Source organism: Idiotropiscis lumnitzeri, chromosome 6, assembly GCF_059441095.1.
Source record: "Idiotropiscis lumnitzeri isolate Australia: NSW breed Sydney's pygmy pipehorse chromosome 6, RoL_Ilum_1.0, whole genome shotgun sequence".
In the NCBI taxonomy this organism is placed as follows: Eukaryota; Metazoa; Chordata; class Actinopteri; order Syngnathiformes; family Syngnathidae; genus Idiotropiscis; species Idiotropiscis lumnitzeri.
In genome coordinates this window covers 14,955,377-14,981,611 of record NC_142396.1, presented here as the reverse complement: position 1 = coordinate 14,981,611, position 26,235 = coordinate 14,955,377, and the positions used below count along the sequence as shown (strand labels likewise).

The 26,235-nt window shown below is 40.0% G+C and overlaps 1 protein-coding gene across 2 annotated transcripts in view; it reads right to left on the bottom strand.

The window, feature by feature from the left end:
* Window positions 1-24,418, bottom strand: part of osbpl5 (oxysterol binding protein-like 5) — a 32,217-nt gene extending 7,799 nt beyond the window's left edge. The window contains exons 1-12 of one of the 2 annotated variants that reach the window (XM_088298750.1): window positions 24,177-24,418; window positions 15,869-15,930; window positions 8,113-8,270; window positions 7,897-7,970; window positions 6,423-6,503; window positions 6,053-6,154; window positions 4,857-5,060; window positions 4,421-4,505; window positions 3,884-4,046; window positions 1,045-1,261; window positions 760-944; window positions 598-679 (exon numbers count right to left, since the gene is read on the bottom strand). In XM_088298750.1, coding sequence (XP_088154876.1) covers window positions 598-679; window positions 760-944; window positions 1,045-1,261; window positions 3,884-4,046; window positions 4,421-4,505; window positions 4,857-5,060; window positions 6,053-6,154; window positions 6,423-6,503; window positions 7,897-7,970; window positions 8,113-8,270; window positions 15,869-15,930; window positions 24,177-24,200 — 1,437 coding nt within the window. In that variant the 5' untranslated portion in view covers window positions 24,201-24,418. Of the gene's footprint in view, window positions 1-597; window positions 680-759; window positions 945-1,044; window positions 1,262-3,883; window positions 4,047-4,420; window positions 4,506-4,856; window positions 5,061-6,052; window positions 6,155-6,422; window positions 6,504-7,896; window positions 7,971-8,112; window positions 8,271-15,868; window positions 15,931-24,176 lie in introns of those variants that run through there. The other variant, XM_088298751.1, reaches the window with a different exon arrangement.
* Window positions 24,419-26,235: the final 1,817 nt, after the last annotated feature.

Genomic DNA, 26,235 nt, shown 5'->3' with positions numbered 1-26,235 from the left:
AACTGGTTTGCACATGTGCCTCTCAGAGACAATGACGTGCATTCAAATACAGGCTTTCAGTATGGCATGTGTATATTTTCCCTGTGCCAGCGTGGGTTTTCTCCGGGTATGCTGTTTTCTACCCACATTCTAAAAACATGTATGGTTGGTTCAATGAAGACTAAATTGTCTGTAGGTGTGATTGTGACTGAGTATGGTTATTAGTCTATTTGTGCCATGCGATTGGCTGGCAATCAGTTCAGGTTGTACTCCGCCTCTTGCCCATAGACAACTGGGATAGGCTACAACATGCCGGCGACCTTTATGAGGGTAAGCAGTACAGCAAATAGATGGATGGATGGATGAGTTATCAAGAAAAACATTGGCATCAGCTCTTAAATTAAACTTTAGAATTTTTGGTTGTCCAACATAGAGTTGAACCAGGCATTTAAAATGAACAAGAAAGTCAAGAAACAAAGGGTGGTCTAATTTTATTTGACTGTATATGTCTGAACAGAATATGGTTTAACATTCCCTGCTTGGTGTTAGAAAATAAAAATGTTTTAATTTAGTGTTTATTTATGGGGTAAAAATAAATTGACCCGGGACATATCTTACCTTCGGCTTCTTGTAAAAACCAGACAAGTACCATCGGACTACCTGCTTCATTCGGCCATATGCACTGTCCTCCTGTGCAGCTCTAAAGGAGAAAGTAATCATTAAAAAGTATGACAACAAAGACAATCAGACATTAGATTACAACTACACGGCAATACTAACTGTGAGAGCAGATCAGCATGATAGTAGTAGTCAGATAGCTTGTCCAAGAAGGAACGAGGCTCCAGGATGAATGTGGGCAGCACCACTTTTGATAGGTCCATGCCCGGTCGCAGCTGCTTCAAGATCCCCCAGATCAGACCCTTGTTTTCCTCCGAAACAGTCTCAACTTGTGACGCCTCCCCAGCCTGAGACATATAAAACATAAAGTATGTAGACATGCTGCAAGTTTGTGATTAAAATTGTTACGCAAGCAAGAAGGGACACCTTGTGTACATGGGATCTCACCTCGGCCATCTCTTCTGTGCCCTGCTCGACATAAACTGTCCCCTGCACTATGGGAGACATCGCTTCATCTGATTGGTCCACGTCACTCTCCTCCGTCAACCTTCCTCCATTATCAATTGCAGAGGCGTCCCAGTCATCGTGACCATCGCGCTCTGATTTGTCCGAAAATCCATCAGGGTCCATGTGGTGATTACCAAGCAGCACAGACTCGTTCAACCTCATAGTAACATAGATAAAGTAACACCAAGATTACATTTATGTATACAACGAATCATTCGAACACGTACACAATTTAACTAGTCGCTAAATGTTTTGCACACTACTCCAGTAATTTTTGGCAAATAATCTTTGTTGTGAAGAAAACAAAACAAGCAGATGTAAAAGAATTCTGCCTGAGTTATGAACTTTTCAGACCCCCTGGAGCAGAGGTCCTCAATCCTGTACCCCGAGGGCTGGTGCCGTTATCCATCGCTCCCTCTTGCAACACACCTGATTCAAATGATCAGATAATCTGCAAGATCTGCAGAAGCTGGATAATAATCTTGATCATTTGAATCAGGTGTGTTGCAGCAGGGACTCAAACATGCACTAAAAAGTATCCACCTATCCATTTTCTTCGCCATCCACAGCCATTTTGTCCAACTATTTTAGGGGGGGGGGATTCCCACGGCCTTCCCCGGCTAGCCACTAGCATTAAATTCTACAGATGCTGCAACCACCTCTCTAACTGTGGCTCCATTCTTCCCGTAAGACCCCAAGATACTGCTCCACTTAGGACATCCCAAGCTAGAAAAGGCACACCCTTTTCTGCAGGTGCAGATTCTCGTCTCGAGTTCCCCCCGCTTCATACACGAAACGTCTGGGAACAGTTCCAGGGAAAGTTCATAAAGACAGTCAAAGCACACCATCTGCAAAAATCTGAAATGTAACCGAGGCAACCAAACCGGACCACTGCAATGCGTTGGCTGTGCCTAGAAGTTCTGTCCACAAAGGGTGAGTTGGCGGAGTCAAACCCTCACAGGAAACGAATCAGAACCGGCAATGTAAACCAAACTCTAACACTGGTTGTATATGGACCAAACGGCCCATACTGGGGGTCCGGTATCTCATACTTCATTCGCACCCCCCCGCCCCCCACACACACACACACATTCTTTTACACCCTCCACAACACTACTTAAGGCCAATCTGCTACTCCGGGATCTGAGATTCAACTTCCCAGGGAAGGCTTTACCAGGGAGGCTGAGGAGTTTGATCCTCCTGTATTTGGAACACACACTTTCTTAAAATTCACCTTAACAAATGAATCATTAAAAATTTAATTTTCCGTTTTAGAACGTGACCCCTTTAAGTGGACGTTTTAGGGACTCCTCTACCCTATGAGAGACTAGACCAATCAGAGTGTCACTAGATGGTGCTGTTGGGCCTTTAACAAATAGTGTCAGTATTCAAAGAATGTTTTAAAGACAAATATTACGGTTACAATATAAGTAATATTTCCTTATAACGATATAACAAATATGCTCGTTTGTAACAACATGGTCGTTTGTTTATATAATCTCAAAGAAAGTAGAACATTAAATCCGAGTAAAAAGCAATTTTAAAGACCTGTCATGACATGTCCGTGCACCCGCTGAGCTCCCACCTGTTGCAAACTATGACATCTTTCAAAACAGGTACACAAATGCTCATATTCAAAGAAATACGGCTACTTCCAACGTACGCTACGCTCCAGTCCAAAATCAAACGACAAAGAACGAGGTTATCGAAAAAGCAAGGAAACCACAAATGAGGAACTCACACACCCGAGTTGACAGACCAGAAAAATCACATTCCAGAGCAAAGTAAAATGCGCAAATAATCAAATCTGAAATCAAGCAATGCTAAAATGTTCTGCAGCAGAGAAATGCAACATGGAAAATATCATTCTATTCAAATAATTGAAGTTGTTACCAGTAAATCTAGTCGTCTATACGAGGAGCTGTCCTCCTAATTGTCTTCAATCGTAAATCGTATAAGACTGAAAAGATTATAGTCCTGTTGGCTCAAGTGTTACAAACCTATTGTTTGTTAACGTCTGCTGGATGACAACACATCTTATTCTCTCTAAAAGGTACATAGCTCACATTTATAAGATTTTCCTGCTTCTCAGCCGTGTGAGCTTTCTGAATGTTGTCATTGGCTTGATGAATATGTCACTATAAAGTGAAACCACAGAAAAGGGGGTGGAGGAATGGCTGACTTGAGAAATTCGAATAGCAGTTTTATAATACATTTTCCAGAGTAGAATTCAAACACACACAATGTCATGCTGATGGACATATGTGACATTAAGCACAAATATATGCAACTGCTGCAGATTGTAAACTGGGGACAACTTTCAATTGGGCTGAGCTGGAAAGCAGCACCTGCCAACCTTTACTGAGCAACGGAAGACATTTTCCTTTGTAAAAATCTCATGGCCCCTCCCCAAAGGAAAATGCCACACAACGTATAAATACAGTGCTTCACTCCTATTTGCAGGGAATAGGAACTGAGCCTTGCTATGAATAAGACAACAAATGATCCTGTCCCCAAATAAGGTTTTTACTTGCTTACATTGTCCACAAGATTGGAGCAAAACAAGTCGAAATGAAACTCCTCTCACTACAACATGAATGTGAAATTCGGCCTGCCGCTTTGTGTCACTGGCACAGAGAAAAATAACAATACACATTTTTGCAGTGAACCAAAAGTTCAATTTTGACAAGCTCTGTAAACCTGATGAGTTACTTATATGCGCGGTGGTCAGGTATCACAGCTGTTTCTTATGCAGCAACATCAATGAGTTCTTACTTACTGCAAAAGCTCTGCGTCTGCTAGCGTGGTAGACTGCAGAAGATGGAGGAAGTGGGAAGACTCAGAAGTAGTGCTGATATCTCCTTCTTTTCCTGACTTGGCTGTTAGCTTGTAAAGGCTGGAGCAACTCAGAGCAAGCTCCAGCGCATCCATCCAGCATCGGCCTGAAGAGGCAAACACCTTTAAAGCATTGAAGCAGGGCTCCAGGCTGTCCCGAAATGGTGGCACTTTGCCATCCAAATTTGAGACACTGCAAGTAAATTTTTCATCTACTCGTTCATGAGCGATCAGTTAATTTGCTGATTAAAAAAATATGATAACATTGTTGATGATAATCTTCGACTCCAAACTTGAGCTCATTTATCAGTAATACAGTGAAAATGAATGGAAATGTGAATATTTTGCAACGTGCCCCTAAATTTTCTCCTTGCACCCCTAAAATATCCGGTTGGGGACCACTCAGCTATTAGTCAAAATAGTCTGGAGCCCTGGGAGGAACGAAAACTTTTGGCTTCGACACTGACAAACGAATTCTCACCATCAGACTCAGAGGACGCTCTGAAGATCAGGTAGTTGCTTGGTAAAGGCTGTGTGATGGATCCTACATTCTCTCCTTTGGGACCCTAAACATACGGAACAAACACTGTGGAATGCATCGTGAGAGTAAAACATAGCAACCTAAAAAAAAAATATATATATATATATATATATATACATACACACACATTATTTTTAATATCTAATGAACGCAAAAGAGTTTGTAGTTAACGTTGTTAATGTCTGTGGTGCTATTATGGTCCACCATTAAAATCTCCTTCAGCACTACAATCCATCTCTTCACCTCTTGTTTTTGCACTGTGTTTTATGACGGGGAGAGGAGGGCATTGACCCAGCAAGGTCTATTTACAGTAACCTTAGCCATCAGCAATTGGTGTCCGATCAATAGGGGCACCCAGATTACCAACATGTCTGACCTTGACAGCCCAAATGGACTTGTCCAGTGGATGGTAAAGCTTGAAGCAGAAGCCATCCTTCTTCGAGGGTCTCTCGATGAGTTTGCAGGCACTCAGCAGGACGGTGCCTACCCAGTGGTCAGTTTTAGGGGTCTTATAGATCAAAAGAACACCAGGTTTCAGGGCACACCACAGCTTGGTCCAACTCTTTAAAGAGCCACGGATCTTAAAAAGAACAAAGGCAATGGAGGGTCATTTTAAGTATTGCACGAGAACACATGAAAAAAACTGCTATATGAATAGTGTAATGCAAGTGTAACCAATATTAATTTCTACATGATGTAGATACATGCCATTTATGCAATGTGCAAAATATACTGTAAATGTAACACTTGTTGCTCACATTTTTCATTGTTCGCAAATCAGCCTAAATCTGAGCACTTCTCTTTTGTAGAGATAATCCAGCAACCTCAACAGTGTAGTTTATCAAGATGTTGATTAGAGAGGACAATTAGAATACCGGTATGCCTAATGTTGTCCACAATAAAAGGCCACGCTGGAATGTGCAGTTTTACTGTATGGGGAAGGTGTGCCCGGAGGTGGGGTCAGAAAATCAGTACCTGGCGTGACTATTATTTGCCTCACTGAGTGCAACATAACGCCTTCGCATATAGTTTAGGAGTTCAGCGATCGCAATCTTCAGGCTGATCACCAATATCTAAAAATCCTGACCTGCCGACCCAGACTTCTGCCGATCGCAATTTATTTTTCCAGAACCTAGAGCATACATCTCCGATGTTCCAATCATGTTTTATCGTAAAACATCGAACAATACAAATACAAACTGATTGTTTATGAGCCACCAAGTACTTCTCTGAAAGAAATCTCAACAAAAGCTGACTTTTTCATGAACCTTTGTGAGGAGAGATAAAATCGCGGACAAAACGGCTTTTATTTTAAGGGATCAATGTATCACCGATCCGATTTACTGTGAAGTCTTCCAGTCTGCAGTTCAGATATAACGGCTGTTATTGAATCTGGTTGAAGCGGCTGCTGATTACAACAATACAATGCGTGTCAAAAATAGTTCCTCCCGTTGCTGTATCTGTCGGCTCAAAAGATGCGGAATGATCAGGAACAGTTTATAAATAACACCTACAGTATATTTTTGTCTATATGGTGTCAGTAACAGGTGTACATTGCGTCAGCAATCTCACCTTTAGCCAGTTTGACATAATGACAACACTAGGGTCCTTCAGCGCGCTGAACAGTTCTTTGGCAGCCCGCTTCTTTTCTTGACGGTAATTCTGTTTTTGGACCTGTCAAAATGGTACATGCCAGAAGTATTCAAAGTATTGCACTAAGCATGTATACTAAGTACATACACTAGATGGAAGCAAAGTCCTATAAAAATACAATTCATTCCCAGGGCATTGAAAAATGTTACTATTAAAAAAAGTTTTTAAGGGTAATAAGTGACTGCAATAAATTGAAAAAAGATAACAGTGTGTTTTTCTTCCTTTTTTAATTCTGAATGGAATGAGCTCGATGAGATAATGATGATACTTGTATGACGCATGCGCAAACCTTAAGAGACTCCTTTCGAGCAAGCTTTTCCGTCGGTGAGGGGCATTCCTTTTCCAGACCATTAAACATCCTAGACTCAGACTGGAGCAAAGAAGGAAGAGAGGTGGCTTTTATTAATGGTCAAGTGGAAAAAAAACATCCCTCTGCATCTTCAATGTGTTTATTTTGCAAATGTAATATAGTGCAATGAGATAGTTTGAAAATTCCTGAAAAATAGCAGCAGGTTGTGGTGATGCAGTGAATGACGAGACACGGAGACAAAAGTGACTCATGTCGCTTTGCTCTCCACAAAAAAAAAAAAGAGGGACGAATACAAAAAGCATGAACTGCATCCACAGATAACAATTCCAATTGCACGTGTGGTTTGCTCGCTCTATTCACAATGGATATTGCGCAAACACGGCCACAAAGTTTAACTGCTGATTCCAGTTTGACCCTAATTTCCCCTGTTTGCAATAAACCACACATGGCAAAGTATAAATGTTGGCTTTGTGCCAAGTGGCAGAACAATGGCAGGTGGAAGATGAAAGATTACATTTTCAGAATGTGAGCATGGGGACCTGACAAGGGAGTTGCGAACGGGTTTGTCAGGTAACGGTTACTCTACACATGCCCACATAAAGCTCAGAAAATATCCAAATATTGGAGACATGTATAATAGGCCAAAATCTAAAAAAAAAAAAAATATTCTGCAGCAGTATGCGGTAACACTGAATTTAATTTGTTCATAAGACTGTTATAAGACTATGACATGACACCTGTCATGAAAATTAATGACTCCTTATGACAGATGTCATTAAGTGTCATTCGTTAAATTATGTCACTTTTGATGCAAAGCTGGCATTGATCAATGTATCAAAAGCGGCATCATTTATCGAATGACACTTAATGACATCTGTCATAAGGATGCATTCATGTTCATGACAGGTGTCAAGTCATGATTATGACTTATTAACAAACTTCAAATAAAGTGTTACCCAATATGCCAAACGTCATTTTGAATTTACTTTGGAATCTGGCGCGGTTTTGGCCTTTTATGATCTATTTTTACTTGAATTAACTCCCCCTACACAGTTGATTGGATTGTCTTCAAACTTTGGATGTTTTATCTTTAAAATGTTTAAGATAAAAAAAAAATGCTTAAAGCTTGTCATTTCTTCACATGTTACAGAACACAAATGCAGAAGACAAAACATCACGAGGAGCATAAATAAGCCAGTGAAAAACATATTGACCAAATCTAGTTGATTTTGGCAACATAGACAGAGGGACAAAAATCACAGCAGGACGAAATGTTGCATGAGGTCTAAAAGGTCTAGGTTACAATTAATTCCCACATGGCCTTCACAAAAAAACCACAGCAATGTGCTGAAAATTTACCCTAAACAATTGATCAGGTGGCAATGACAAAAAAAGAAAAGACATGTAGGAGAAGCTGCCATGGAATTGCCCAATCAGATATCTGTGCTCTTACCTTGCTGCCTGGTGATTGGGCAGGACTAAGTTCATTAGTCATCATGGAGATATCGTGCCTGTCTGTCTCACTGCCTAGTGGGAACCCACAACACACAGCCACACACAGACACATGAACTGAGGGAGCCAGTCAGCTGACAGACTGGAAATGCATGACCGGGCCAAAGTGGCAAATGAACATCTGCTCGGGTCTTTTGTATATGTATGGCTTCTTACCTGAGCTGAGGTTGTAGAGGTCATTGTCTCCTCCATAAGAAAGGTTTCTTGTGAGGGTGCGGGGGTCAATTTTGGGTGGCGTTGTTGCATTTGGACACAAAGACAACCTACGGTGGTACAAACTCTCCTCCTTCATCCTAAAAATTAGCTCGCCCTCTCTGTGGAAAAGACAGACAAAAATAACACGACAGGGGAAAAGAAACAATAATGAAATATGTACGATAATCACTGCAATATTGTTGAATACAAAAACTATTAGATCTTTTATTTGGTAATGTCAAACAAGTGATCTCTCAAATTCATTCCTGCTCCCACCTCTCTGTTGCGCATGTCTGGAACCCAAACCTTTGGTGTAGCAACAAAGACATACTGTATAGTAACTTGTCATTCTCACAACATGACACAAAGATTGGTCATGACAAGCCGTTGAGACTGCACATAGCCTGTGAATGAAGAGAGAGTGTGTTCCTCCCCCTCATCACACCCAGCAGACAGCCCCGAGAAAATGCTACTTTACAAGGATAACAGACCAGACTCGCCAGACATCCACAAGCAGTGCGCTGAGGATTTAAAGTACCTCCATTACCTAATGGGGTGCATCTTCATAAAGAAAAGTGCATTCCATTGGGAATTTCAAGACAGACCCAAAGGCATTGCAATTTGATTCACTCTGGCTGTTTAATGATCTTTTTTTTTCCACCATCCAACTGCAAGAGCACTGATAAAATGAAAAAAAAAAAACAACATCTATATATTTATTGCCCAGCGCTCAGCAAATGGATAATTATACTCGTTTATAATTGATACTGGTCAATTAGACTGACTGTAAAATACAAAGCTAAATGGAGCATAGTTGACGTCAGCTGGAACCGTCTCGAAGGCTACTCTGCGCTCATCCAGATATAAGCTGTATTTGGACTATAAATTGCTCTGGAGTGCAAGTCGCACCAGTCAATAAATGCATCATAAAGAAGGAAAAAAAGATTTACAATATGTAGGTCATAAGTTGCTTTTTTTCGTAAATGTATTTCATAAAAACCGAGACTAATAACTTGGACTTGCACCCAAAATTCCTATTCCCTAACAGCGTGTGCACTGTTTCACTTCAAACTATCGGGCAACTCAGAACGTTGTTCCACAAAACCTGTGACAGGTGGCAAAAAAGACAAGCCCATGGCATTGGGTAACTTACACATTGGTGAAGGCGCCATTAATTAATAGGTTAACGGGTTTTGAAGAAACTTGTGCTGGTATCCAAGCAACGTATTTTTCATGAACGGCCCCATTGATTATGCCAAACCACATTCTGCACGTGTTACAACAGTGTGGCTTCGTAGTAAAAGAGTCCGGGTACTAGACTGGCCTGCCTGTCTCCCATTGAAAATATCGGGCACATTATAAAGTGTAAGAGACCACCGACTGTTGAACAGCTGAAGCTGTACAAGTCAACAACTTGTATGTGGGGGGCCTGACTAATAAAATGCTACAACAAAATGCGCAAATCCACTATGTATTTTTATGTACCTTAATATGGTCACTCTGGTAATAAAACATGCACCACAGAACAACTATAATATTGGATACTACAAAAAACGTGAAGCCACATTTTTGTCACGATATTAGCAGTGCCCCGCTGAAATGTACCAAAATGAGGCAACACAGAAATGTACAAACATATACAGTATAACTCACCGCAACATTTTATTAAGAGCCGCTCGCCGCATTTTGTGCAGAGCAGGCTTTGTACACGGTCTGGTTTTTTATTTTATTATTTTTAACTAATTTTGCTAGCATGTAATGTGTAATGTGACAGAGACATTTAGCCTCTTGACATGCGTCAAGATTCCATCATAGGTGGATGTAACAGAGAGAAGTTTTTCAAAATAAAATATTAGCTTTGAATAATAAATAAACCGGAAGTACTGGAAGTTTTTTCCCCCTTTCTCTTTCATCTGTATTGCCCATCGTGGCCCGCGGACCGGTGGTTGGGTTATCACTGCCTTAGAGTGAGGGGTGTCAAGATCCAGTCCTGGAGGACCGTGTTCCTGCAGGCTTTCAATCTCTACCGGCTGCAACCCACCTCATTCTAGTGATCAGGTCATCAGTAAGCTCTGAAGAAGCCTGATAAGTATCTTTCTCATTTGAATGAGGTGAGGACTGGCGTTTGACCCGACTGCCTTGGAGTGGAATGCCCCAGTGGCAAGCCATTGGACCATAGCACCTTTTTTCGATACTGTACTCAAATCATATTCACCACATACTGTACATTATAGACTAAGGCCGACGCAGCTCTGTCCTACAAAAAGACCTCACCAGCTCCTTCCTCCATGTTCTACTCATCCTATTGATGTTATTTTCCTATGTACTGCGCTCTGCTCATTTTTTTAAATCAATGTGGAGAATAGGAAACTGAAAAGGGGGACTATTTTTTTTTAAATAGAGAGATGCATTTGTCCTTGTAAGGAGGGTCTATAAATAGAATTTCTTTTCTGCAGTGCATGAACAGTTGAGGGTAGCCTGCATGGAAAGCTCAAAGCTTTTCGCATTACACAACAGCAAACAGAACTGTCTGGGCACACAAATAGTCAAGTACCTCATGTGGATAAATAACATGGAGAGCAGACCTGCAAAGTTGGTCATCACAGCTGCAGGCTTGTTCAGAGGGAATCACTAGATTCTGTATGTAAAGTGAATGATGTATCTCAAGAAAGTACTTTGTTAAGCAAGAAAAAAAGCGCATATATATCCGTATATATAATAAGAGTACATACATACGGTGCCAATCGCATTCCCACCATACACATTAGCTGAAGTTTTGCTAATATTTACCCAATTATATGACCGCAATGTGGAAAAGATAACAGCACAGCAGCAACAGCTTCTCAGTCAATACCAAATATTTCTGTCAAACATTAACCTTGAACAACAAATAAGAGGACCGATAAAATGACAACAGGCAAATGGTGGAGTGCAGGACCATAGTTTCGTCTCACACCGGACATTTTATTTAATAACCATGACTTGTACTTAAACCCTTTAACAAAAATTAATCAAACTAATTTGTTTCCCCCCTTCTGGTGCAGTTCAGTCGGATAGGTGTGAACAAAGTAAATATTTAATGTGTAAACAAATCGGTTCGGAGGCTGGGAAAACGGACAGATGGATGACTTCCTTTTTTTTTTTTTTGACCAACTACAATATTACAGAGAGTTTTAAATGGATTATCGAAATATGTAGCTCATGCACAAAGACATTGTTAAATAATACCGTGACTGGATGGAAGGAGTATCGTATAAGACATGGGTGCCCAATGCGTCGTTCGCAATCGACCAGTAGACCCTGAAGGAGGTGTTGGTCGTTTGTGTGGCATTAACTTAATCAGCACCAGCCTTCCCAGTTTTATGCTATTCATATAGCTGCTTGTCAACGGAGGTGAATGAGTGTAAAGAAAAAAAACGTACTTCTCCTATGACTTGGTCAGGCAATACTCAAAATGGGAGGGAAGAAAGCATAGCTCAAAAAAATATGAACATGAAACATTTTTTGTTGAACACAATGGCAAGCCATTCTGTTTTATATGTTCGGCACCATTCGAACATTTCAAGGCTTCAAATATTTACCGGAATATCGGTTCATTCTAAGCGAACAATAACCAGGAATTTTCAAAGGGGTGTCAACTTCGCAATCAAAAGTTGCTCACTTAGAAAAGTCAAGCAGAAACGTAAAGAGAGTTTTTCCCAAAATTTAGGAAGCACTGATATCATCTTGCTTAGAAGAAACAGCCATACAAAAAAGGGGAGTTCATCAAGTCATGCAAAAGAGACCTCGGAGTGATGGGACAGAACGGGAGCAGTTTTCTTGTGTATTATGTTCCTTGCAGAATCGGTAAAAAATGTCTCTCTTAACCTCTGACTAGTTGGCCATCCGTGTTCTTCATTTTCTCTTTCTCAAATTAAAATATGGTGAGTGGTGCAATCGGCCACATTCAGTGGAAATGGACGGGAAAAATGTTTTTATCTGGGCGGGGACTTTGATGCCAAAAGCTACCAGCATGGTTCCATTCACCCTTCTGCTACAATATGGTGTGTTTGTGTTTTGTGTACACAGTAAAGACAATCTTTTGGACTAATTGTGCGAGAAAATCCATTAAACTCATATAAAATCCAAGATTTCAATTATTCAATAGAAATATTAACTTTTATTTCTGTTTTGCTTACATCTGGAATTGCCTGGCTGGATGGCTGCATAAATTCAACTGGTCATGAAATGAAATCTTATAATAATACTGCTTTTCTTGTTATAACAACAAACCCAAAATCGAAATGAATGAATTCAAATGGCTGGTCCAAAAGGTTATCTTCAATGAGATGCAGAATTAAACAGTACAATTGTATTCATGGCTATGACTGTGTACTAACTAGCCTCACAGAAATCAAGACACTGCATTTGCATGCATTCCAATTAATATTTCAAAGAATAATTCAATGAGAAGAGTATGAAAATATTAATGTTACACTGACATTTTAACAATGGATAACCAAAACATGGAATTTATTTGCTCACTTTATGGCAGAGGTCGCCAAACAGCGCCACTGACTGGGTGAATACGATTTCCAGGACGGGCATTGAAAACAAGATTGGAAATATTACCCACCACTTCCATGTGACCAGTCGTAAGCCTTATTACAAGTGTCGAAGGTGAACACAGAATGCCGTTAAGTGTCTTGATGTTGTTGTGCATTATCCTAAAAGATCTACGATGAATAGCGTAATCTTTAGCATGCAGTTTTTATCATGTATTATTGGAAATAAGAATATGGCGACATAGCGTCATTTTGTATCCATGCCCCTTGTTGTCCCACTCCCACAGTTCTATAACGAGCGCCGATCGGGCAAACCGAAGTTCGCGACATGAGGCTAACCCTGACTCATGCCCATTCCCGTTCTTGCCTGGCTTCTTCTGTCATCACAAAATCCTGTTTATGCCAGCCTCGTTTTGATGAAGGGTCTTGATCCGAAGTGTGGAGCAGAAGTATGTGAGCAAATTTAATTTTGAAAACATTTCATGTAAAAAAAAAAAAAAAAAAAAGATTGACCGAAGTGGAGGAAGCTAACTCCCGCTGCCTCATAATTTTTGGGGCAAAATTCTACCGACCATTTAATAGCAGTCTGGAGCCCTGACCTAGTTTGGAGCTTGATAGTGGGTGCAGCATGGGCGAACAGAGGCTCAATGTGTGTCCAAAGAAGATAATGTTAAAGGGGCTATAAACCCAGCTGGGTGTCAGTTTATCATGATTTTACTCAGTAGGTTAAGAGCATAAAAAAAGTGTGCGAGCATACAACAGATCCCTGCATCCTCCCTTCAGTCCACTTCCTTTCAGACCCCCAACCCTGTCTCCGATCGCGGCATAGCCAATGGATGACATGACCTACATATAACCAAATTGGCTGCGGCCAAGTGCAGTATGAGCATCAACTATTCTACTTAGCAGTCTTTAACGGCAGCTTGAGCATGCACACATGTATGACCGTCTGCTGTTCCACTTACTTTTGTTTTACTAAAGGTTAATCACTAGTGCTGCGCACAAATGAGTGGTAATTCGAACAAGGAAAATCAAAGCACAATTTCCGGACTTGGATCAGATGGTGTGACGTCACTGGAATTGGCGTTTTGTTAATATGGTAACTGTCCATACACATAAAATCATTCCTGATGTTCTTTCGACAGTGCTCTGAATCTTTTCATGGCACCCTGCAAATATTTGACGTAAAACAAACACCAACGCGCATGTTTTTTTTCCCTCCATTTGTTAGTTCAAACGTCGACAGCCCAACAAATGGCTAAATTTTGAAAGGCTCCAGGGGCTGACAATCGTTGAGAAAAAGGAAAACGCGTAAATTTCAGGCAGGCAGGCGTCTGTATAGATAGCTATAGATAGGGCCTTCACTCTGAGTGGCCGCCGTGTAGAACAGGGACACTATGTAAAAGCCAAAATTAGAAAATTACACGTAACATGAACACAACCCTATCTGTGTCAAAATCACAAAAGAATTCAACGAGTCATAATGAACTTGGAGCAAACACACGCAAGGTGGCTGCTTTTTATGCCAACCAGCCAAGGCTTCTATGGTCTCTGTAGTGAGCTACCATGTAGCATACAGGCTAAACCAGCCAGCATTCGGGATCATTACCACGAGGGCAATTTACCACTATTTTACAGAGCTTTGGGCACTGTATGGTGTACATAAAGCGCTATGTACACATTTACTATTAAGGGGACATTTTATTTATATTCCGGGAAATACCAATTTTTCTTACCCCGGGAATATGGCATACTGTTATGAAGTCCTTTGGTGACGTCAGCATGATTAACCAATCAGGATGACAGGAGTGAGTCCACCTCCTAATAATAATATATAGAGAACTGTACAAAGGGTCTTAGGCAAGCAACACATTTGTTGTTTCAGCAATTAAAACTAGAATACTACAAAGTGGGGTGCGGAACTCCACATGATGAACTATTGATAAATGTGAAAATATTTATAAAGCTTTGCATTTGGATTTGTTGGGACATTTGTTTGTTAGTGAGCACGTTACTACCTGATTCATGGAAGCTTGCAGATAACAAATAGTGTAGGTGTAAAGATTGTGTGGGGTTGAAAGTTCCAAAGGTATCACATTGCCTCATTTGGGTTAAAAAAAAAAGGAAAAAAAAAAAAGAAAAGAAAAGAAAACAGATGACCAAGAGAAGAGAAATCTCAGTTGTAAGTACTATATTGATAGATAAAGTTGGTATCTTACAGGGTGTTCTAATTAACCTTGTCTAAAGCTACTTTTTTCCACTGGAAAAAAAATGAATAAGAATGGAAGTCAACTGTTCCAGAAAAGAAAACACTGGATAATTTGTGATGCTCTGTGGGAGGATATGTGGTATGTTCTATTCTTGGTCTTGCCAATAGTGGAGGTTTATTTAAGGGCTTTGAATGACGACAACACCTTCCAGCCCAAACTGGACATAAAAAAGGGCCGTCATTGTTTTGTGGACTGAAGCGATCCAAAACCATAGTGAATTTATACCACTTTTGCCCTATTGTAGTTAATACCCCCCCCCATGTGGAACTACTAGTTAGGATTGGCAACAAAAAAAATAATTAAAAGGAAGGTACCATATTCTTCAAATAACAGTCAAACAACACTCCAATGACTCCTTTGCACATTATACGACTAACATAAATATAGACGGTGCACAGTACAATTATCCTGTCAGAAGTCACTAAAATACACACTCTTCTAAAGACACATGGCAGAAAAAAAAGCAGTACCTTGTCATTACACTTTCTAACCACATGCAAGATCGCTGAGTACTCTCCGCTATCCTCATCTCATTCCATCTATAGCAAGTCGTCCTTGGGCAAAATCAAACATTTCCTGCTTTCTGATTCCAAATAAAGGACAGATAAGTATCTACTTTTAGCCAGCAATTTGCATCCCAAACATCAACCCTATATCAGCACTCATACAAAATTCTTTACCGTTAAATGCAAAAATAATTTGAATGTAATTTAAGTAAAGTACCAACAGTGATAAATGAGCTTCAGTCAGCAAATGCCGTGTCGATAGACAATTACAAGGCAAAATACGGAGCCTAGCATGAACATAAAGCGTTAATTCCAATAGAGGCCTAACCATAATACTGCTCATTCATTATGAATAAAGTATGAAAATGGTGGTTAAGTAGGGGAGCGCTCTTCTTACCTTTCACCTGAGTTGTAGTGCACACCACATCCAGTGGCTTTTGTCAAAGCCGCCTGTCGCACCTGCAGAGATGCACAAACACAAAAAAAAGCTGTCACATAGACAAACAAGTAAGTCCTCCGAAGAGCATTACATCCTTGGTTCCTCCTTTCAATGCTCTTTGCTAACGAGGGAGGAGACTCAGCCCTCCCAGCTCCAGGCTCAGTCCTAAGGGAGGAACCTCTCTGGGACTGTTTGCCAACTAACTGTAAAGCCACAAATAAAGAACTACCGGACTTGAATAATTGTTGACTCATGCCATTTAAAAAAAAAGTTCAACTGACAGCAAAACTATTAAAGTGTTTCCTCATTAACAATGAACAAAACAGTTTTTTTTTTCATTACATTTAAAGTTTTACTAAACACACGGTTGGTTGGAGGTCAAGTGAGTCCAGTGTTGCCATTTCCCACTGAACCAAACAAAGTACGAATGTAAAGCACAGTGGTAGTGTGCAATTATATTCCAAAGCTGCTGATTTGCTGCTCAAACTAAATTTGTTGCCTTCCTAGTTTGAAGCAGCAGAACATTTTGTGCAACAGACATTCTAATTGCATCTTGTTCTCTAAGTCAAGCCAAAGGAAAATAATTACATCCCATCTTTGTACAGCCTATAAATGTGGCTTGAAAGAACAATTTTAACAAAGTTTGAGTGAAAATTAATGCACATGCATTAATTACATACATTTAGTGGATGCCTGTACACCGGAAATGTTCTCTCTAATGCGGAAATAAACATTAGCCAGAAAGAGTTGGTCTAATTTTAAAAAGAAAGTCAAAGTTTGAAGTGGCATTTTAGTCACAACCTATTAAAACATTTACTCTTTTCATTTTTATTTACTAAATAAACCATCATACAATTGCACTTTATTTGACTTAAGGATCGCATCCCAAGCACAAATTATATTAATTTAAACAATAAATGCAACAAAATTATTTTTGTTTCGGACAAAAAAAATTGTAAGCATCACTGCATCAGGTATGAATACAAAATTAATTCAATTAATCGGACATACAATAATTTTATTCACTAATTATGGTCTAATTGTATTTTATTGTAATAAGCCCCAAATCCAACAAATTAAAAGAGCATAGTCGATTTTGTATAAAGCTGTTGCAAGCAAAGCCGATTCTTGGATCAAAAGTTTAGGGCTGATGCCAGCTTTGACATAAGAATACATCTGACGATACAGAGGGGCATTTGGTCGACAGGAGAAAGGTACGTACACGCACGAAAAAAAACATCAGCTAACTCTTACCTAACAACATAAACAGAATTTGTCCCATTCTTTGTTAATGCAAGGTGGTTCTGCTCAATTACACAAATTCATATAACTGGAAGACTCTGCATACTTGCACAGGGCTAAAGAGAGGTGGGAGGGATGAATTGTATCAAGCCATTTTTAAGGCCAAAGGGGGTTACTGTATTTTGTTGTTAAAATATGACATTTTTACCAAGTACAGTATGATTTTATGATTTTACTGGCTTCTTAAAAAAGATGAATACAGTCGATAAAATGTTGAGCTCTCTCAAATTTTGGGAAAGCTTTGTTTTATTTAGGGGTGTTTTAGCACCTAAAAAGAAATGGGCAAGACGAACCTATGGTTGCAAGTAAACACAGATGAATGCCACGTAAACCAGTGAGATTTCTCATGCAAACTCTACTATCAAAAGTTATACTCCTCAAATGCAATACCGTTCATAAAGATTTTAAAGCACTTTTTAACATGAAATTCAGTGTATACTAGGATATTTCTATTGCACACAGATTGTTTAACACAGTTTACTGCATTACAAGCTGACTGTATGTTGACGAACCATGTGTTGCATAGGATGGTGGGCTTCAGAGGTGAGCCAGTGAATGAGATAAATAAAAAAAAACTACAACTCCCCAAGCATGAGGATGACAAAGCTTTAGGAAAGAAAATATAATGTGCATGTTAAAAGGAAACTGACCAAGCATGTGGTCAAATTTGCAACCTTGCATTGAAGAACAGTATTTAAATTGACAGTTATCATCTAGCCCTAAGTGCCCAAGATTTTGGCGCAAGACCAAAACAGAGGCACCTGTTCAAGACAACAGAGGAGCTATGCCAGCATTCCACAATTTGTTTCTATTATTATTTATTTGGGCCATCTTGGTGTGACCTAATTAATAGCTCCAGTGGTGTAACATATGCAGGTGTGAAACTTGTCAATGCCAATGCAATCTGCATCTAATGAATACTGGACAAATATTGTCTTCTTATATTCTGTAATGTCGAACAATGGCAGGTGGGAACCAGTTCCTAATTAAACTTTAGTTTCACCACGGAGCTTTTACACATCTGATTCTTTATGTCTGAAAAACACATCTGCTGTTGTTGATCTGGGTGACTTTAACATTGTTACATACTCAGAGCAGCAAACGTGAAACAAAGTCCACCCACTGTAACAGTTGTTGGTTGGCTAGGAAATTTCAATAACCCCATTTAGAACAGATTTATCGATAGAGGAGCAAGTCAACACTTGTCTGAACAAATATGTGGGCACTGCTAAATGAGGCAACAGGGTCACCTTTTTCCATGTAATTAGAGGGGAGGATTGAATTGATTCTCCACTGTTATGGGAAATATTTCTGTTGAGAAACCTAAGGACTCACCTGGAGGTGAAGTGTATGCTTGCTTTTAACAAAAACAAATCATGAATGTCAGCCAATATTTTTTGCTTCTGATGCTTATGCTGTTAATTTCAGAATGACGTTGCATTGATTTTGCTGGAAATAGTTATTGTCGCCAATATAAACTAGCCCTAACTCCAGTAGGGACGACGAGTCAAGACAGCCGCCACGCCACCATACGCTGTCGGCAACAATTTCAAAACAAAATCACACCAAGGAATTGAGGTGCAAGTTATCTTCGGGGAGCTAAGGTCCATTTTAAAGTTGTCATTCATCTTCAGTTACTGTCATGCTTGGCATGAATAATTGTTGCTGGGGCTGGTTGGCTTTTGTAATTATTTATTTTTTTCAATAAGAGTACGCAATTTACTTGAGGACTCGTTACAGAGAATAGCGTGCAGCTTACAAAAAGAAAATATCGTTTTCAGTATCAGTCTGGAGAAGCAGGATATTTTTGGTTATTGATGGAAATAAACAGTTATCGTGCATCCCTACTGATTTCAAGAGACTAAATGGCTCCCGAAAGTGGCCTTGAGATCTATGAGAAATGGCTGTTAATTATAAAATGTACAAACTGCTGAGTCATCTCTCAAGACATAAAAATCAAAGGATGATTGGAGGTATGACGTTAAAACCGGTCTAAAAATACACATACAACAACCTGCAGCCTAGAAACAAACCTCAAGGGTCACCACTCACTCACCAGGTTATTTGCACAGCTTATATTGTGTGTGTGCGACTGTGCACATGTGATCATGTCTACACGAATAACATCAACAATGACTTGTTCGTTATCTTACCCGCTCATTGAAAGAGTAATAAATGTGAGCAATTCCTACAGTTAAACATAACTCGAGGGAACACAACTGGAAAGCATTTAAAGGACATTTTGAGCTTGACTGGTTCCTCATTAGACTGTCCAAACACAAATATTTTGCAAGATAATTCGTATAGTACAACAGCATAACTGACACGTGTTGAGGGGGGAAATGAAATGTCTGCATCCAACTTAGAGAGGAGGGCCCCAATTTATAATCAGCGCTACAGAGGGGCACACAAAGAACCGCACACTTCCTAACTAGAAAGAAAGCAATTTTAGATCAGGGCAACCTGGGCGTATTAGAGGTGTTCTCATCAGGGTAATATGTTAGCTATTTTAAGACTCATCATCCGGAACAGCCATGGCTCGGAGGTAAGAGCGAGTCGTCCAGTAACGGGAAAGCCCACTGTTGGATTCCCACACTGGCAGTCACGCTTCCATCAGCCTGACCGAGGAAAGCTACGTTTATCGCCACCAGAGAAGGAACGTGTGATTGCATGAATAATGCATCCATTGTGAGTGCTTTGCGTGTCTAGTTGTCCAGAAAAGTGTTATATAAATCTGATGCATTATTATTATTATTATTATGATTATTATGATGATGATGAGTGAGATCAGCCCATACCGATTCCAATACCGATCACATGGATTAGCTGAACATCTTTCAATTTTAGAGCTGCTTACTCAATACATTTAATAACCCATTCATCTGTTGTTTTTTCAAATAATTTAAATTTAAAAAAATAAATAAACATAAATAAATAAAATCATCTGATCTAAATTTCCATCGCCTTATTATAAAAAACAGGACATTATTTCAAATTGACAGCCCAGGAAATGCACAAACTTACAGTGCCCTCCACAATTAATGTCATCCCTGGTTAAGATGTTTTAAAAGCCTTAAAAATAATTCTATTTTTTTCATTGCAAGAGTGAGTATACTTTCATACTGAAAATTGTAGACATGGTTTACCAAACAGACTCAATGTCCTCCAGTGTACACCTCAGTCCCGAGGCATTGAAAATATGTGGAGGGGGCTAAAGAGGACAATTTGTGAGTTTTTTTTCCCAACCTCTGTTCATGCTGTCTTCAGAGTTACCCAGACTTTGCTACTTAAGTTTTGATCTACATGGCAATGTTTCATCAAGCTTTGGTAGTGCTTCGTTGGGTTGCTCGTGGTCATACTCCCACCAGCGTTCCATCCTGCAGAAAGTGGCTTACCATGGATCGATTTCATTTTCAGTTATAAAGCTTTTACGAGACTTATGTATTCACCTCACTTCCTGGTGTCCAAATAGGGAGTGTCTGGGATCGCTCAGCTGTTTGTAAACATGCTTATTTTTAGAAATTAATCAAAGACCACTCCAAGTGTGAGCACGGGCCACACCATTTTCCCTTCCCTGTACTATCGTATGTACACTATTAAACGTCAACACTATCTATGTTAAAGGCGCTATGAAAGCTTTTGGAGATAAATGAAGCAATGCCACCAACAGGAAGTGCCAATGGCGTCGTGTCATATGTCTTAAACCAGTGATTCTCAACCAGTGTGCCATGGCACATCCCGTAAGAGATTATCAGGTGTGCCACGGGAAATTATCCTAGAGATTTTTTCCAATATTTCCAATATGTGCATTGGCTCAATAGAAATTGGGAAAATGTTTAAACAGTTAAAAGTCAACAATGTATCGATTCTATGGAGCAGTGTATCACATACATAATAAATATTATTTCCCACTGCAAAATGTATCCATATACAAGGTAGGTTCTTCTGTGGGAAAATGTGAAATTTTAAAGAGAGCTACTTTTTTGGATTAACAACATACAGCTGTTAAGTCGCTTTCAGGAAATACTTTACCAAAAAAAGCAACAAGACCCTTGCCACAACATCGACAGCTAAATGCATGTTTATTCTCATAAATCCAAAATAGAGCAGTATCAGCCCAGATTTCTCACACACTCGAGAAGGGGAAGCAATTATGTCACAAAGGAACACTAAAGGGCTGAGTCACAAGCAACCAGTGCAACCAGTGAAAAAAATCAGAATCAAAGTCAAAATTTAAAGAGCAGAGGATTTTATGGTACTTTCAACAACGGACACACTCAATTGCAATTCACATATCGCTGGCGCCGGGCCGAAAAGTCGTACCTCAAACATCAATCACTTCTCAGAAGACCCCAAAACCGTTCAATCGTTAACATTACATCGCCAAAGAGAGCAAGACATTTTCAGCATTTTAGAATGGTCAATAAAATGTAAAAATAACACCCACACGGGTGGCTTGACCAATGGACTACATGCACAGAGTGGTGTGATGTATTTCCAATAAGATATCATAAAACAACACCCTTTGAAGCAGTTTTACTTGAGAGAATTCCTTTGAAGCAGTTTTACTTGAGAGAATTTCTATCAATCGTCAGTTTTTCGCGGGCATGTTGGAGCCTATCCCAGCCAACTACTGGAGTGGATGTGCAATTACACTTACGGCGAAAAAAAAGCATGTGCCGCAGGGTCACACGCGCCCCACAGCATTGCACCCCCCCCCCACTGGGGCAGCCCCACTATTTGAGAAGCACTGCATTATGTGATTGCATTATTATTCAGTGTCGTCAGTTTTATGAGAACAGCTAATGTATGTGTGTGCCTTAGTATGCGGTGAAAGCTGCAGCATAAAAATATATCGATAGTGGCAAAGGGCAAGTAACACAAATCCCAGCTGGTTTCAGAGCAGGGACAAGAGTGTAGAGGTCAGCTCAACAGTGTCTGCTTGAAAATGGCGTCTTTTAAGTATTTAGCATTGCACAGCATGGGAGCTGGGACATCTGTTGTGCCTTGCTGCTGAAACAAGCAATGATTAAAACACAGCAGCTATCACCCACAAAACGTGACTCAAACAGCTCTTCAAATTCTCACTAGCCATCAGTTTCCACCATCACTCTCTCCTCATTTATCATCCAACAGCTGAGCAAAGCCGGAGTTCTAGTTGATAGGCTTAGGGAGCAACACCATTAAATATCCCCGCCTGAGCAAGGTAGAGCAACACACGTCATGAGCAGACGTTAGCGCTAACAGATCAACGCCGGGAAATGTCAATCATTACTAAAGCTATAAAGGGGTGTGGGAAAAAAAAATACTTTTTTTTTTTTTGGTAATGGATGGACTTAGCGTTCATCAAAAGAACATCGGATGTTCAGTGTATAAAGTAACACAGACATAAGCAGAGTGGATTTTTATTGATCGTTTGACCTACTTCCTTTGGCCTGTCAGTATTACTGATCAGAATGGAATTCTGCTTTTGGAGGGTGCCATTACGCGGTCATTCAATAGCAGGTTATTACACATCCACAACCAGTCATTAAGCCTTTATCGCTCTGGATAACAAACAGGGTGGGTGAAATTGTTGATACTAAAGTTGTCACCATGCTTTATTGATCACTAATAAAATCACTACATGTATTTTTTGCTCAGGAAAATGAAACTGGCATTTATTTTCCATTATATCAACCAGTTTTGGAGCCATTTGTAAAATTAATCATTTCCCCTGGAACACCAATTTCTGATTGCCGTAATTGATACTGTCCTTCTTCAGCCAACAAGCAAGTACAGACTAAAACCACAGCACATCCCGATTAAATACTATATTGAGAAGCTCTTTAGTGTTTGTTAATCTGTTAATGTAAGTGAACATGAATCGTTATTCTCACTTGACGCTAAATCGCACGTATCTATATGATGAGCTTCTTATCTGTGTCCACAGATGGGAGAGGCAGAGCAGAACTGGGCGACACATTTATGTACAGCATGTTTCTTTTCTTAAACATTTCAAAGATCCCATGACTATGACTGTCCAAATAATCTGATGGTGTAATGACTACAGGTTAGGGCAGATGTTACACAAAATTGTAGTAAAGTCAATCAAGATTGTTCCACAGACACCCAAATAGTGTACTTACATGTAATGACACTGGCCTTGATGAAAACAGAAAGGGGGACACAGCAGACAAGCATTTGCCATTGAGAATTTGCTTGCATTTAGTCAACACCCCCAATCAGAAAATGACAACGCCTACAAATTACACAATTTTAATGTCTCCCAGCCACTCGGTGTGATCTTTGAATCCCTCGCCACGACATATTCTCACGTTACATCGCCACATCGTGAGCTTAAGTCGTGCATCATGTTGATGATGAATACCCTTTTCACAGTCACATTCATCCTTTATGTTTATCTCGGGGGAATGCTTTGTCACATATGCCCTTTTAGGGCTTCAGATTACCCTTTTTCTTTGACAAATCCACATAAAGACGCCATCAATGGGTCAAGCGTCCACAGAGAGACGTGCGTTGCTTTCCAGGAGCTAGCACAGTTCTCATCAATCGCGAGTGTTTAGGGTTACCATTCGGCCAACTGGCAGTGTAGCAAAAATAAACAAATTAAAAACAAAGCTGGGCACGAGGCTCGGTACAGCTCGATAACGTGGCCAAGCCTGACTTGGTGTCGCTAACGCTAAGCTAGACACGTTAGCCTGCGCCCTGCCTCACAACACACAAAAGTGGGCGAATTCCTCCAAACGGCGAACCGTTAAGTATTTCTAAAAGAACCCTCGCTTCCAAGCACAAAATGTCCGAATTCATGCTCGTTAGTGTCATCTTTGCCAACAAGCACGCGCTGGAGAAGAACACCATCGAATGCACGTTATTCGGAGAAATACAAGTAACGTTAGCTAAAAATAGCAAGTTATCGCAACCGACATGATGCAGCGAGGAAGCTCCAAAAATGCAAACTTACTGTCGGCCGTGTTTCGGGGATCATGCAGTCGTCTCCGAGCTCCCGTTCCAGTTTGGAGTCATATCCACGAGGACCAAGAAGGAAACCGTGCAACAAGACTGCAACGCGAGATTGGAGGAGTGTTGTGGTTTCTTGTGGAGAAGTTGCTCGGGCTCAACATGGAGAGAGTGGAGAGGGAGCTCCAAAGCTGGAGGAGGCGACTCAGTGTCAGCCTGCTTGGACCGCCGAGCGACACAACGGCTGCATTGCGAGTATTAGCGCCCCCTGCGGGCCAAGCGTCGCACAGCTTTCTTAAAGACAAGGTGGGAAGTAAACTTGACCAACCATTTTGAGTAATAAATCTAATTTAAGAATACTCACTTTTTTTTTTTTTACATTATTTTTTTTTGGGGGGGGGCGGGGGGTTATACGCAAACGTTCTAGAATCATAGTTACAATAAGATAAGATGTCCTTTAATAGCCCCACAATGGGGACATTTGCAGTGTTACAGCAGCAAAGATATAGATCACACAGAGGCGGCGTAATGTAGCCGTTAATGTATAACATTAGCAGCAGACATTCATAAAAAGCATGCAAATATACACAGTATATATGTATATACACAGATCCCCACGTATATACACACTTACATCCCACAACATATACAAGTGTAAGGAAACACTCATGTCTGTCCATGGTACAGAGGGGAAATAAATAAAAACGCTGCAATGATAAAAAAAAAAAAAATACTGAATGATAGAAAATACTGCAATGAAAAAACTACTGCAATGATAATAGTACTATAATGATAAGAGTACTGAACTAATGGACTAACTTATTCGGCGAAATGCCTCTGCGCTCTGTGGCGATGCATTGTTTGTATTCTGGGAAGCTTCTGTTGGAGAAGCCAAAAGAATGAAAATAGGGCACGTAAATGGACCAATTTGTTCTGGCAATGAGAGGGAATTTCAAGCCAGGGTCGACGAGTGTTCTTTGTCACAAGCACTTTGAAGATGTCTGTTTTCTCAACAGTTTTGCTTATGATAAAGGATTCGCAAAAAGGTCGGTGGGATTTACAATCCATTTTGAAAAAAACATGTGGTTTGTTGTGTGTATTGTGACTGCACTGTGATGAATGTATGCGGAGTGTGCATGCGCTGAAGAAGAACGGCGAGAAAGAATGAAAAAAGATGAGAGCGAGTGATGACTGTTGTGTGAACAAGGAGCCGAGGAGAACGAGCAGGCGGGTGTTAAGTAGAGAGTTGAACAGCAACAACACTGGCCTAGAGCTAAAATATTGTCGCTTAGTTTGCAGTGGTGCGTTCACCACTACTGCACCATGCCCAGTGGCATTTATTACATTTGCCCATATGATGTAAACAATACAACCAAAATATTAGAAAGATGTTATAAATAGCCATGGCAGCTCATAGATTTTTTTTCGTGGTTTGTAAGTCTGCCTCACAGTTCTGTCGGGTTTTGTCTCCAAGCCACCCTGGCTTCCTCTTAAATTACCATGAAGTTGTATTAATTTACTTTTTAATAAATAAAGTCAACTCTAATTATCCATTAGTGTGTATTTGAATGTGAATCCTTGTTTAACGTGTTGTGACTGGTCAGCGACTAGTCTATGGACTCCCAACTCTCTCCCATAGTCACCTATATAGCTGCAACCCCAATGGCGACATTTTTTTTTTATAGAAAATGGATGAATGAATCAATCAATTGTAAACAACCACAACTATCGGGAATCACTATGACCATGATTGGTGATAAATGACATTTAACCCCCTATCAAGCATATTTTTGAAATGTAAAAATAAGACTTCTATTTTTGATTTTATTTTATTTACACATTGACTACACAAAATATTTAATCTGAATACAAGTCAAATTGATTTGGACATTCTTATGGGTCAAGATGTGGTGCGTATCCCATTTTGCGTAGTACAGTGTTTAAAATATGTTCAAAAATTGTAATCAATTTAATTTAAAATTGCTACTGATGCAAACATATAGCTTGGGATAAGATTACAAAATAACGTATAGTTTAAGGCATCAGTTACAGAAAAACGAACA